The following is a 14982-nucleotide window of genomic DNA, read 5'->3' on the forward strand; positions in this document are numbered from 1 at the left end:
GTCAGCAAAACGCCTCAAGCCTTCTGATCCTATTGTTCCTGACCTTCCCACTTCTCCCCAAATCCTGCTCTTCTTCCTCCCCACAGGTGAATCAACACATTTTCCCCAGGCAGGCTTGAAATTTCCACCCTCCTCTGTAACTCACATAGAATTTAGGATGGCAGTTAAAGATCTCCTTCTCAAGGGTGTAACACAAACATCAGTTATTCCCATACCATTATCATCATCTCTGCCATTTCCTGAAGCACCATACCTATTATTTTCTTAATTTTTAGTAATTAACTTTTAAACTTGAATTTAGTGACATCTTAAGTAATACTGAAGTGAAATCAGTTTTGAGGTCCTGGTTATTATTCTACCTCACAACAAAATAAATATACACTTAAAATAAGGACCTCAGACGCCCATCAGGTCTGAGGGCACAATCCTAAGCTTTCTGCAGTTACCCTGCTGAGTAAGCAATAATCTGGACATCAAGAGGTTTTTCTTGTTGTTGCTTTCTGGGGTTTTTTAAGTCAAAAGGAAACTTAAAAGCCTTTGGTCCAGTCTTATTTAATAGATTAAAAAGCTAAAACAGAAGTGATTTGTCCAAGGTCAGATGAGAAGTTCAAGGAAAAGTATAGAATTAGTATTCAGGTTTACTATCAGTCCAGTATACTTTCCACTACGCAGGGTCCATTCAAATTAGACTAGAATAATACTGTATCAAGAATTCTTCATCTGTTACCTACCTCACTCTTCCATTCAGATTTATCTGAACATGCTGCTTAAAATCTGGATATTTGGTTGCCAGATATGCAAAGTCAGGAGGTTTGTCCTTGTATCTATTTCTTGCATGCATTGATTTACTCAGAGCCATCTTTAAAAAGAAAAAAAAAGGGCGGGAATCAGCATATTTAGTTAAACAAAATCAACAAGAAAAGTTGTGGTTGCCAAGTCAACAGTTACAGCCAACACATCTTCGCTAATCAAGTGAGAAAGAAGAAGCTATATTTTTAAAAGTATACAACAAATAAGCACATGAAAAGATGTTCTATGTCATTAGGGAAACACAAATCAAAACCATAGTAAGCTATCAATTCATACACAATGGGATGGCTATTATTAAAAAAGAGAGAGAGAGAGAATAGCAAGTACTGGCGAGCACGTGAAGAAACTGGAGCCCTCAGGCATTGCAGGTGGGAATGAACATGGTATGACCGCTGTGGAAAGGTTTGGTGGTTCTTTAAAAAATTAAACATTACCATATGATCCAGCAATTCCAATCCCATGTATAGATCCAAAGGAACTGAAAGCAGAGATTCAAATAAGTACTTGGAATGCTCACAGCCTTTCCATACTGTTCATGGGGGAAAAGCTGGCTTAAAACTCAACATTCAAAAAACGAAAATCATGGCATCCAGTCCCATCACTTCATGGCAAATAGATGGGGAAACAATGAAAACAGTGACAAACTTTATTTTCTTGGGCTCCAAAATCGCTGCAGATGGTGACTGCAGCCATGAAATTAAAAGACGCTTGCTCCTTGAAAGAAAAGCTATGACCAACCTAGACAGCATATTAAAAAGCAGAGACATTACTTTGCCAACAAAGGTTTGTATAGTCAAAGCTATGGTTTTTCCAGTAGTCATATATGGATGTGAGAGTTGGACCATAAAGAAAGCTGAGCGCCAAAGAATTGATGCTTTTGATCTGTGGTGTTAGAGAAGACCCTTGAGTGTCCCCTGGACAGCAAGGAGATCAAACCAGTCAATCCTGAAGGAAATCAGTCCTGAATATTCATTGGAAGGACTGATGAGGAAGCTGAAGCTCCAAAACTTTGGCCACCTAATGGGAAGAACTGACTCATTTGAAAAGACCCTGATGCTGGGAAAGATTTAATGAAAGGAATGACAGAGGATGAGATGGTTGGATGGTACCACTGACTCAATGGACCTGAGTTTGAGCAAGCCTCAGGAGTTGGGGAAGCCTGGTGGGCTGCAGTCCACGGGGTCACAAGGAGTTGGACATGACTGAGCAACTGAACTGAACTGACTGAATGTTCATGGCAGAGTTATTCACAATGGTTAAAAGGTGGGATGCAACTTCACATATCCACAAGCAGACAAATAATCAAAATGTGGGAAGTATATACATTGGAATATTATTCAACCCTAAAGGGATGAATTCAGACACACACTACAACATGTATGAACCTTAAAAACATTATGCTAAGGGCAATAAGCCACACACAGGAGGGCAAATACTCTATTATTACACTTATATGAAGAGCCAACAATAGGCAAATTCATACAGAGTGGAATAGAGGTTACTGGGAGTGGGAGGAGGGTGGAACGGTGAATTACTGTTTAATGGTATATGGTTTGTGTTTAGAATGATGAAAAACTCATAGAAATGGATGGTAGTAATGGTTGCACAACACTGTGAATATACTTAAAGCCACTGAATGGTACACTTAAAAAAGGTTAAAATGGTAAATTTTGTTATATGTATTTTACCACAATTTTAAAAAACGTATATGCAACATATGATGAATCCTTTTCTTTTAAACCCAGGGAAGAAAATTGAAACCCTTTAAAAGCATCAAAGTGGGACTTCCCTAGTGGTCCAGTGGCTAAGACTCCAGGCTCCCAATGCAGGGGCCCCAAGTTCAATCCCTGGTCAGGGAACCAGATCCCATATGCTGCAACTAAGACCTGGTGCAGCCAAATAAATAAATAATAAAAGCATCAGCGTGGCAGAAGGCAATATAATCTACCACCAAGAACACTACCGTCAGAGGTTTGAAGTCACTAGAGTTCCAAAAAACATCTTTTTCTTTTTTTAACTTCCTGATTTCAAACTCTACCAAAAAACATCTTCTATTCCAACTTCTTTTATAAATTTCAGTCTTGCCATTTCTAGGTAGCTAAAACCAAATGAAAACAAAAATTTTGTTTTCCTTGAGAATACACAGAAGAAAAAAGTTAACACATTTATAGCAAGAAATAAAAACCAGAAGAAAAGTCACTGCAGTAGTTGAGTAACTCTCTAAGCAGTTGGTAATTTTATTTAGTGTATATCTCTAGATGGTAGGTGATTTTTCTTTTCTTTATATCATTCTGCATTTTCTACTTTTTTCATAACACACATTCATCTAAATGGTACTATGTAAGTCAGAATCCTAAGAGTCATCTGATAGTTCTCTATCCCTCTTGTATTCCAAAACTTAACAGTCATATGGATTTTACCTGCTAAATATCTCTCCGATCCGTCTATTTCTCCCCAGGCTCACCGACAGCAGCCCACACAATCTGCCCATACTGCTACAGCAGCCCGTTAACTGGTCTCCATGAACCCACGCTTTTCGTCTCCATGAACCCACGCTTTTCCTCTCCATGCCTTTTTCCACCATGCAGGGATCATTTCTAAACACAAATCTCACTGTGTCCTCCTCCCATGCCCACTTGCTCAAAACTTTACTTTTAGGAGAAAAACAAAAAACATTACTTCAGCATATACACAAGACCCAGCACAGTGCAGCTTCAGCATGAGCTGAAGTCTCGCCCTTGCTCTTCTTTCTCTCCCTCCACTCGGGCAATAGGGTCTTTACACAGATTACCCCTTTTGCCTATAACGTTCTTTCCTCCCCCTCTTCACCTGATTAATTCCTACTCATCCTTACTACCACAATTCAAGCATCTCCTCTTCACGAAGGTCCTTCTTTCCTTAATTTCCCCAGGTCAGCCATGGCAGCTACTGTAAACTCTTAGGGCGTCCCTGGTGGCTCAGTGCTAAAGAACCCACTGCCAATGAAGGAAACACGGGTTGGATCCCTGGGTCGGGAGGATCCCCTAGAGACAGAAATGGCAACCCGTTCCAGTATTCTTGCCTAAAAAATCACATGGATAGAGAAGCGTGAACGCTACAATCCAAGAGGCTGCAAGAGTCGACATGACTTAGCAACTAAACAATAGAATCTCCTAGCAGTAAGCACATTTCCTTTGCAGGCTTTGTTAGAAATATAACTTTACATGGTTATAAATGTTAACACTCTCTCTCACTCAGGTTTTTGATAGCTTTTCACATTTAAGAACCATTTTCAAAAAAGAATTGTCTTCATTGCAGACAATCGAAATCATGCAGCTAACTGCCCACCAGACCACTCACTTGAAAGGCTCAAAAGCACTTCATGCACAACATGTCCAAAATGAAACCATTTCTACCCACCCCAAATAGGTCCTCCTCTAATCTTCCCTATTTTGCTGAATGACACCAAGATCTTCCTCATGGCACAAAAGCAAGAAACCTTCAGCACCTTTTCTACCTCACCTCCTCCATTTCAAACACACTATGTCCTGATTATTCTGTCTCCTAATTATATCTTGGCCCATTTTTTGGAGAAGGAAATATCTTCCTTCTCCAAAAGGATACTTCCAAAGTATCCTTTTTTTTTTTTTCTCCAGAATTTTTATTGTATTTCATTTTTTTAATTTCAATCATTTATTTTTTAATGGAAGGATAATTGCTTTACAGACACTCCAATATTCTTGCCTGGACAATTCCATGGACACAGGAGCCTGGGAAGCTATAGTCCATGGGGTCACAGAGTTGGACACGACTGAGCGACTAACACTTTCACTTCATTTTCATCCATTTTTCACCCTTCGCAACTCCACATCTCTAGGCCAGAGATCATAATCATCTCTTTCTTGGCTGACTACAATAGCCTCTAACTGATGTCTCTCTAACCACTCTTGCCCTAACAATCCACTTCATCCTGGTGACAACATACCCCTCCTCCCACTCCAATGCAAAACTGAACATTCCTAGGTAAATCCCTTCAGCAGCTTCCTAAAGCTTTTAGGCTGATGAAACTCAAAATAATTAACAAGCCACACATAAATCTATCCCTCCAAACTCCTTTGTTGCCACTTTCTCCTCCCTGTCCGGTGTACATCACAGAACACACATGACACTCTGAATACACATGGACAAATTAAACTACAGATACGGTAAAATCACTCCCTCCATTATTCAACCCTCTTGGTCAGAACAGATACACATCGAATCAATAAAGCCACTTCTTTGCTAGGAGCTCCCTATACAGGCAATGGGTTCTTAACTAAATCTACCCCATTCCTCAGAGTTTAACTGAGTGTCAGCCCTTACCTGGCATCAGCCTTGTCACTCTCTTCTCTCCACACTTTTCTCTTTCTGGCTCATTCTGCTGTAGCCACACAGGCTTCCTCGTCGTTTCTCTACCAAGTCTGGCACACTCCTGCCTCAGGGGTTCTGTACTTGCTGTCTGGTCTGCACGAGTTGCTCTTCCCCCAGAAATACATACATGCAAGGTACCCTCAGCTTGTTCAGGTCTTTGATCAAACCTCACTTTCTTACTGATACCTTTTCTGCTAAGTGCCAAGTTGCTTCAGTCGTGTCCAACTCTGGGCGACCCCATAGACGGCAGCCCACCAGGCTCCCCCGTCCCTGGGATTCTCCAGGCAAGAACACTGGAATGGGTTGCCATTTCCTTCTCCAATGCATGAAAGTGAAAAGTGAAAGTGAAGTCGCTCAGTCGTATCCAACTCTTAGCGACCCCATGGACTGCAGCCTACTAGGCCCCTCCGTCCATGGGATTTTCCAGGCAAGAGTACTGGAGTGGGGTGCCACTGCCTTCTCCGACCTTTTCTGAGTACCCCCATTTAAATGAGCAGCGAGTGAACCCTTTGTCTCCTTTAGTTGCTTCAGTCTTCTTCAAAGAACTTGCCCATCTGACATTCCATATATTTTACTTTTTAAAATTTGCCTTGCCAGTAAGCTTCATGAGGGAAAATACTTTGTCTATCTTTTTCACTTTGATATCCCAGAGCCTAAAGTAGGACCTGGAGAGTAGGTAAGCAACAAGTGTTTTTTGGTTGAAAGCACAATGGAACTCTTACACTGTCCAGGGCACTTAAAACACAGAACTCTCATTCTTGATAAGCAGCCCCCATCTTGAGTCTCTAAAAGGTTCAGGCCTAGGACTGAACCTTTTTCTTCCGGGTTACCCAAGTCAGTGCAGAAAGCCAAAGTGGTAGACCTTCATTTAAGTAAGCTGACGCTTCCACTTTCTTTCATCTTTCCCATCTCCATGCTTCTGTTTCCTTGGTTCCTCCCGACCCTCAATATTCCTCTTCAACTATCACTCGTTACTTAATACATAATTCTGTAAAATAAATTCTGCTCTCAGAACTTTTAATTCCTTCTGCACAGATCCCTACCACTTCTAATTTCTATTTTCTCTCGTCTCCCTTTCTCATAAATCCGACTTTTTCCACAGTTCCGCCACTGCCAGTTCTCCATCTCTTCCACTCCTTTCACGTGCTCACCTTACCCACTCATACTGTTTTCCCGCCTCAGTTTTGGATCTCTCTAAACCGCCTCCGCCTAGGGGGTCTTTCCTTCTCAGTACCAGTCTCCATTCTATTTGCCAACTCCTCCCACCCATCCCCACCACACAGACGCCCCCGCGCACGCACGCACGCACACACACACACAATCAGGTCTCTCTCCCTAGATCCCAAAGCCAGCACCTCACAGGCCCAGAAACTGGGAATAGGGAACCTGGGTGCTACAAAGGTTAAGTGGACTCGCAACCCATATGAGTGATATTAAGTGACTCACCTCTGAAGTCAAAGTTCCTGCCAGACGACTAGTATAGTGCGGACCTCTACAACCCCAGAGTCTTAACCACCCGCTGCGCGAAGATCCTAGAAACGCAGATGTTACGCTCCCAGTGCGCCGCCATCTTGGGCCTCCATTCAGCCTCGTGATTGGACAGGTAATTATCGCGAGATCTGTAGCAGTTTCTGAAGAAAGGAGAAACTGTCGCGAGACCTGGAGTTTGCGGCTCTTTCTGTTAGAGGGAGGGGGGGCATGCTAGCAAGTTTTTTCAGATTGTGTTAGTTTCGGGTGTACAGCATAGTGAAGCAGTTATCCATATAAATATATCCACTCTTTTTAAGATTTTTTTCGCATATAGGCCATTGCAGAGTATTGAGTAGCGGTCTCTGTGCTGTAGGTTCTTATTAGTTATCTATTGATTTTTTCTATAGTAGTCTGAGCCAGAGGTGGCAAGAATATACAGAAGAACTATACAAAAAAAAAAAAAAAAAAAAACTTAATGACCCCAGATAACCTCAATGGTGTGATCACTCACCTAGAGCCAGACATCCTGGCATGCAAAGTCAAGTTGGCCTTAGGAAGCATCACCACAAGCAGCTAGTGGAGGTGCTGGAATTCTTCTGTTGCTGCTAGGTTGTGTCCAGCTCTTTGTGACCCTATGGACTGCAGCACACCAGGCTTCCCTGTCCTTCACTATCTCCCTGAGTTAGCTCAAGTTCATGTCCATTGAGTCAATGATGCCATCCAGCCATCTTATCCTCTGTCATCCCCTTCTCCTCCTGCCTTCAATCTTTCTCAGAATCATGGTCTTTTCCAATGAGTTGGCACTTTGCATCAGGTGGCCAAAGTATTGGAGCTTTAGCTTCAGCATCCATCCTTCTGATGAATATTCAGGTTGAACCACGGTTCAAAGGCATCAATTCTTTGGTGTTCAACCTTTTTTATTGTCCAGGTCTCACATCTGTACATGACTACTGGGAAAACCACAGCTTTGACTATACGTACCAAATCCTAAGAGATGATGCTGTGAAAGTGCTGCACTCAATATATTATCAAATTTGGAAAAGTCAGCAGTGGCCACAAGATTGGAAAAGGTCAGTTTTCATTCTAATCCCAAATAAGGGCAATGCCAAAGAATGTTCAAACTACTGCACAGTTGCACTCATTTCACATGCTAGCAAGGTCATGCTCAAAATTCTCCAAGCTAGGTTTCAACAGTACGTGAACCAAGAACTTCCAGATGTACGAGCTGGATATAGAAAAGGCAGAGGAACCGAAGATCAAATTTCCAACACCTGTTGGATCATAGAAAAAGTAAGAGAATTCCAGAAAAAAGTCTACTTCTGCTTCATATGCTAAAGCCTTTGACTGTATGGATCACAACAAACTGTGGAAAATTCTGAAAGAGATGGGAATACCAGGCCACCTGACCTGCCTCCTGAGAAACCTGTATGCAGGTCAAGAAGCAACAGTTAGAACCAGATATGGAACAACAGACTGGTTCCAAATTGTTAAAGGAGTACATCAAGGCTGTATATTGTCACCCTGCTTATTTAACTTATATGCAGAGTATATCACAAGAGATGCTGGGCTGGATGAAGCACAAGCTGGAATCAAGATTGCAGGGAGAAATATCAATAACTTCAGATATGCAGATGACACCACCCTTACGGCAGAAAGCAAAGAGGAACTAAAGAGCCTCTTGATGAAAGTGAAAGGAGAGTGAAAAGGCTGGCTTAAAACTCAGCATTCAAAAAAATAGATCATGGCATCCAGTCCCATTACTTGTCCCATTACGGCAAATATATGGGGAAACAATGGAAACAATGACAGACCTTTGGACTCTGTAATCACTGCAGATGGTGACTGCAGCCGTGAAATTAAAAGACTCTTGCTCCTTGAAGGAAAAGTTATGACCAACCTGCTGACCAACCTAGACAGCATATTAAAAAGCAGAGATATTTCTTTGCCGACAAAAGTCTGTATAGTCAAGGCTATGGTTTTTCCAATAGTCATGTATGGGTGTAAGAATTGGACCATAAAGTAGGTTGAACGCTTAAATAAGAATTGATACTTTTGAACTGTAGCATTGGAGAAGACTCTTGAGCATTCCTTGGGCTGCAAGGAGATCAAACCAGTCAATCCTAAAGGAAATCAGTCCTGAATATTCATTGGGAGGACTAATGCTGAAGCTCCAATACTTTGGCCACCTGATGCAAAGAGCTGACTCAATGGGAAAGAGCCTGATGCTGGGAAAGATTGAAAGCAGGAGAAGGGGACAACAGAGGATTAGATGGTTGGATAGTATCACTGACTCAGTGAAGCCTCATGTGCTGCGGTCCGTGGGGTTGCAAAGAGTCGGACACAGCTGAGTGACTGAACAGCAACAAAATGTGTATATGTCAATCCCAATATCCCAATTTGTTCCCCCTCTCTCTCTGCTGCTAAGTCACTTCAGTCGTGTCCAACTCTGTGCAACCCCATAGACAGCAGCCCACCAGGCTCCCCCGTCCCTGGGATTCTCCAGGTAAGAATATTGGAGTGGGTTGCCATTTCCTTCTCCAATGCATGAAAGTGAAAAGTGAAAGTGAAGTCGCTCAGTCATGTCTGACTCTTAGCGACCCCATGGACTGCAGCCCACCAGGCTCCTCCGTCCATGGGATTTTCCAGGCAAGAGTACTGGAGTCGGGTGCCATTGCCTTCTCCACAGTGACCATAAATTTGTTTTTTCCATCTGCAATGCTAATTTCTGTTGTGTACATAAATTTATGTGTACTGTATTTTTATATTCCACATTTAAGTGATATCATATTTTTCTTTCTCTGACTTCATTATGACAATCTCTAGATCCATCTATGTTGCTGCAAATAACATTATTTTGTTCTTTTTATGACTGAGTAATAGTCCCTTGTGTATATGTACTAGTCTTCTTGTGTATCATTTTTAAAGCCTTCACTGAATTTGTTACAATATTGCTTCTGTTGTTTATGTTGTGGTTTTTTTGGCCATGAAGCATGTGGGATCTTAGTTCCCTGATCAGGGATTAAATGCACACACTCTACATTGGAAGAAGTCTCAATCATAGAACCACCAAGGAAGTTCCCAACCTCTTCTGTATCCATTCCTCTGTTGATGGGCACAGGTTGTGTCCATGTCCTGGCTATTTTAAAAAGTGCTGCAATGAACACTGGGGGTGCATGTATCTTTTCAAATTAACTTTCTCTGGATATATGCCTAGGAGTGGGATTGCTGGATCATATTGTAACTCTATTTTTAGTGGTTTTTTTTCTTTTAGGAACTTCCATACTGTTTTCTGTAGTGGCTGTACCAATTTACATTCCCACCAACAGTGTAGGAGGGTTCCCTTTTCTCCACACCCTCTCCAGCATTTATTGTTTGTAGATGTTTTGATGATGGCCATCTGATACCTCATTTAGTTTTGATTTGCATTTCTTTAATAATTAGTGGTGTTGATAATCTTTTCATGTGTGTGTGTGTGTGTTTGCCATTTGTATGTATCCTTTAGAGAAATGTCTATTTAGATCGTCTGCCCATTTTTTGACTGGGTTGTTTGGGTTTTTTTATATTGAGATGTTTGTATCTTTTGAAAATTCGTTTTACTTTTCAACTCGGCTTTACTAATTTTTACCCTCTGGTAAGTAGAGTGAGCATTCGTCTCCCCATTTTACAATTGAGACAAAAAGATAAATGGCTTTCAAAAGGCATGCAGCTAGTAACAAAACTAGGGTCAAAGGCTGAGCTTCTGGACCCCTACCTAGCACCTCTTTCTTTTGAAAAAAGCATTCTTGGGCCCTAGTAATTAATGTAAAAGCTTCTGGCAAACTGTTGTATTAATAATACAATTGAGAAAAATAGTGAAGACTTCAGCTTCATGCATAACTGAATGTACCAGTTGTCACTAGAGGAGAGGTGAGGAAGTGCTTTCATTATTTGTCGTGTACAAAACACCCCAAAACATAAACTTTTTAACACCAAAAACATTTTATATTGGGGTATAGCTGGTTAACAATGTTGTGATACTTTCAGGTGAACAGAGAAGGGACTCAGCCACACATATACATGTATCCAGTATCCCCCACACCTCCTCTCCCATCCAGGCTGGCACAGAACATTGAGCAGAGTTCCATGTGCTATACAACAGATTGTTCTTGGTTATCCACCAACAATAACCCTGGTTTTCCTGGTGGCTCAGTGCTGAAGAGTCGACCTGGCAGAGCAGGAGACATGAGTTCCATCCCTGATCCAGGAAGATCCTACATGCCAGGAAGCAAGTAGGCCTGTGCATCACAACTATTTGAGGCTGTGCTCCAGAGCCCAGAAATAGCAACGACTAAAGTCTATCTACCCTAGAGCCCGTGCTCTATAACAAGAGAAGCCACTGCAATGACACCCATGCAAGGCAACTAGAGAATAGCCCCCACTTGCCCACAACTAGAGAAAGCCAGTGCACAGCAACGATGACCCAACACAGCCGTAAATAAATAGAATTGTTTAAAAAAAAAACAAACCACTCCAGCATTCTTGCCTGGCAGATCTCATTCATAGAGGAGCCCGGTGGACTACAGTCCACGGGGCTGCAAAAGAGTCAGACACAACTTAGCAACTAAACAACAACAACAAATCGATCTTAAAGAAATTCAAATTAAAATATCATCATAAATATTTTATCTAAGGGAACTGGATTGGTCGTAAATGGAGACCAGTTAGGTAGAACACGGTAATGCAGCCATGAAAACAGTGTTCTTAGAATGTTTTAAAATGATGTGGGAAAAATGTTTATGTTCTAGTGTTAACTGTGGAGGAAAAGGGATTATCAATAGCCTGGGAAATCAACTGTGAAAAATGTGTGTATGTATATAAATAAAACTAGAAAGAAGCATAACTGAAAATAAAAACAGTGAGAGTTTAAAAAAAAAAAGTTTTAAAACAACCATGTAATTAGCTCACTATTAAATCTAGTCTGGGATTAGCCCTGCCATTTTTCTGCTGGCCTTACTGTAGGTCATAGCATCAGCTGGGGACTGGTTCAACAAGAATGATTGGGCCTCTCTCTTCCTGCAGACTTAAATTCTCTCCTTCTCCATGTGACTTTTCCACATAATCTGTCCAGCACAATAGCCAGATTTCTTACATGTTGGATTGCGTGTGTACATGCTGAGTTGCTTCAGTCATGTCCAACTCTGCGACCCTATGGCCTATAGCCCACTATGCTCCTCTGTCCATGGGTTTCTCTAGGCAAGAATGCTGGAGTGGGTTGCCATGCCCTCCTCCAGGGGATCTTCCTGACCCAGGGATCAAACCCGTGTCTCCTGTGGCTCCTGCATTTCAGGTGGATTTTTTTTTTACCTCTGAGCCACCAAGGAAGCCCCCCATGGTGGCTTCCCAAAAAAGGCAAAAGTGGAAGCTGCAAGATAGCCTCAGGACCGGTGCTTTCCCATATTCAATTGGTTAAAGCAAATCAAAGGGCCAGCCCAAATTCAGGAGTAGGGGACTGTGTCAGGGTATCTTCCAGTACTGGAAGGTATGGTTCACTGGGTCCCCTGGTGGAACAGAATACTACAGAAAGTTTTATGTCTTTAGTTGGTAGTGACTTTTTAATTTTAAATTATCTAGTGCTTGCTTCTGGAAAGGTAAAAACAGAAGATGGCCTTGGAGGTATGACTAGTAAAGTTGAAAGTGGATTGCTGGTGAATTTCTCTGTTAGCATCACACAGATTGCCAGCTCCTCTGTGGGTCAAACCAGAAAGATCATAGCTCTGCAGACAGGGATTTAAATTAAATTAAAGCCTTAATTCTGCCCCCACCGCTTACTAACCCTTTGATTATGGATAATTTAAACTATTCAAGCCTTGATTTGCTCATTGTGCAAATCTCACAGGGTTGCTGTGAGAAGTAAATTAAAATATATATATAAAACATTTAGCACAGGGACTTCCCTGGAGGTCCAGTGACTGTTTATCTCCCCCCTCAACCCTTACCCCCACCACACAGCTTGGGGAGTTTTGGTTACCTCACCAGGGATGAAACCCAGGCCCCTGGCAGTTGAAGGGCAGAGTCCTAACCACTGGGTTGTCAGGGAATTCCATATATCGTTAAAAAATAAAAACCGTATTAGAGCAACAGGTCTTATGTAGGCATGTACATCAGAATCCAGGGAAAGCTTTTTTTTAAATCCATATACTTTGATCCCATTCCATGAAATTCTAACCCAGTGTGTCTGAGGTGTGACTGACAGCAATATTCTGCACAGATATTCTTAAAAATCTCCACAGGTATGCTGTGTACCTTTGGTTGAGAATCGCTGTTTTTAGATAAACCTCTTGAGCTCCTAAATATCCTATATATAAACCTAATGTCCTGGGACTTACCTGGTGGTCTAGGGGCTAAGACTTCATGCTCCCAGTGCAAGTGGCCTGGATTTGATCCCTGGTCAGGGAACTGGATTTCACAACTAAGAGTTGGGATACCAAAACTAAAGATCCTGAGTGCTGCAACTAAGACCCAGCACAGCCAAATAAATAAACATAAATATTAAAGCTAATGTCCTACCAAGTTTTGGCTCCCTGAGTGCAAGTCCTATGTCTCATTCATCAGCTCACCCTCCTCCCCAAGTACATAGCCCTATAAAGGGTTGGCAAGTACACCTGCATTGAATCAAGCTTGAACTGGTATTAAATTACAATTTTGCTCTATTTTAATATCTTTACCAACATTCCACCTACTATTGACTGTAGTCACCAGTCCAGGGCCCCCTCTTTGCACCCTGCAGCCCTGAAATCTGCAGCAGGCAAAAGGAAAAGCAGGAGGAATGCCAGCTCTCCTGGCATCAGTTGCTACAAGCCTGGTGCAGGAGCTCTAGGAAGGCTGGCCTCAGAAAGCAGGCAAGGCTGGGTTCCACCTAACTTCTGGCTCTGAACCTCGTTTTTCTCACCTGTGAAATGAGAATTACAGCATTAGCCATACCTACTTCCCAAGGATAGTGTGAGGCTCAGAAGAGGGAAGAGCAATGAGTGTGCTCTGACATTGTCCACCAGCACACAACACTTAGAACAGTGTGTTAAAAAGCAGAGATATCAGTTTGCTGACAAAGGTTCACATAGTCAAAGCTGTGGTTTTTCCAGTAGTCACGTGCGGGTGTGAGAATTGGACCGTGAAGAAGGCTGAGCACCGAAGAATTGATGCTTTTGAATTGTGTTGCCGGAGAATACTCTTGAGAGTCCCTTGGACAGCAAGGAAATCAAGCTGAGGGGAGATAGACTCCAGGTTAGACATTTACAACTGGCCTCCTTTTTGCATTTCAGGAGGCATGAAGAAGTGGGCTTCAAGCTGGATACTTAACAGTTGTTAGCATTTCCTGAGACAAGAGATAGATGGGCTCCAGTTAAGGCATTTACAATTAGCCTCCTGTTTGACCTCCAAAATGGATGTAACAACAGAAACAGGGTAAATAGCCAGTGTTTGTCTCTTGTAAACACGTTAAGGTAGTAGTCACAGCAAGGACAAAGAGGGGCAAAACCCTGTTTGAGTAAAGGATTAAGGGCTCTCCACCCCTCCCTCTTTGGGGACAAGGAAGACACTATACACATGCAGAAAGATGCCCTGTAGGTAAAAAGTCAAGGGACAATGCCAGGCCATCAGGAGTCTTGCTCCTCCCAGAAGCCTTCACTTCATGATCCATCTTGGCAGAGGGGTGTATGCACACCCAGAAGAGGATCCCAGGGGAAAAGAAGCCAGCTAATTGGCCTGAAGGAAGACAAAGGCCCAGAAGAACTGACCTGTATAAATGCCTTAACAGCCTCTTTACGGTGCTCCTCCTCACTCCTCAGGGTATGGAGGGGACATCCATACCCTTTCTCTCCAGGTATGCATCTTTGTCTTGCTTCTGTCTTAACAAATCGTTTCTCCATGTGCTCTCCCACTTGTCTGCTATGTGTCTAGAAATAAACTTTGTACCTGCATTTACAGTTTTGCCTCCATGATAAATGCATTTTTCACTGGGGACAAAGATCCAGGGGAAAATAGCTTCTAGCCTCTAACCCTGGCTAGGATTCTGGCTTTTCATCCAGGCTCAATTCAGTCGCTCAGTCGTGTCCGACTCTTGCAACCCCATGGACTGCAGCATGCCGCTTCCCTGTCCATCACCAACTCCCAAAGCTTGCTCAAACTCATGTCCATCGAGTCGGTGATGCCATCTAACCATTCCGGCTACCCAGGTTCAATTCCTGGGCAGAAAAGTAAGATCACACTTTACACCACTGCTCATTACTGCCTCGCCATTGATCAAAATGAGTCAATCCTAAAGGAAATCAACCCTGA

General features: G+C 42.4%; 1 protein-coding gene across 2 annotated transcripts in view; it reads right to left on the minus strand.

Moving 5' to 3' along the window:
- METTL16 (methyltransferase like 16) overlaps positions 1–6794 on the minus strand; it is a 69399-nt gene extending 62605 nt beyond the window's left edge. For both annotated transcript variants that reach the window (XR_003507027.1, XM_027519805.1), the window contains exons 1-2: positions 6646–6794; positions 732–859 (exon numbers count right to left, since the gene is read on the minus strand). Coding sequence is in view for 1 of the 2 variants with exons in the window: in XM_027519805.1 (XP_027375606.1) it covers positions 732–859 (128 nt within the window). In the remaining variant the exon portion in view is untranslated. The remainder of the gene's footprint in view (positions 1–731; positions 860–6645) is intronic.
- Positions 6795–14982: the final 8188 nt, after the last annotated feature.

This window comes from Bos indicus x Bos taurus, chromosome 19, assembly GCF_003369695.1.
Source record: "Bos indicus x Bos taurus breed Angus x Brahman F1 hybrid chromosome 19, Bos_hybrid_MaternalHap_v2.0, whole genome shotgun sequence".
Taxonomy (NCBI): Eukaryota; Metazoa; Chordata; class Mammalia; order Artiodactyla; family Bovidae; genus Bos; species Bos indicus x Bos taurus.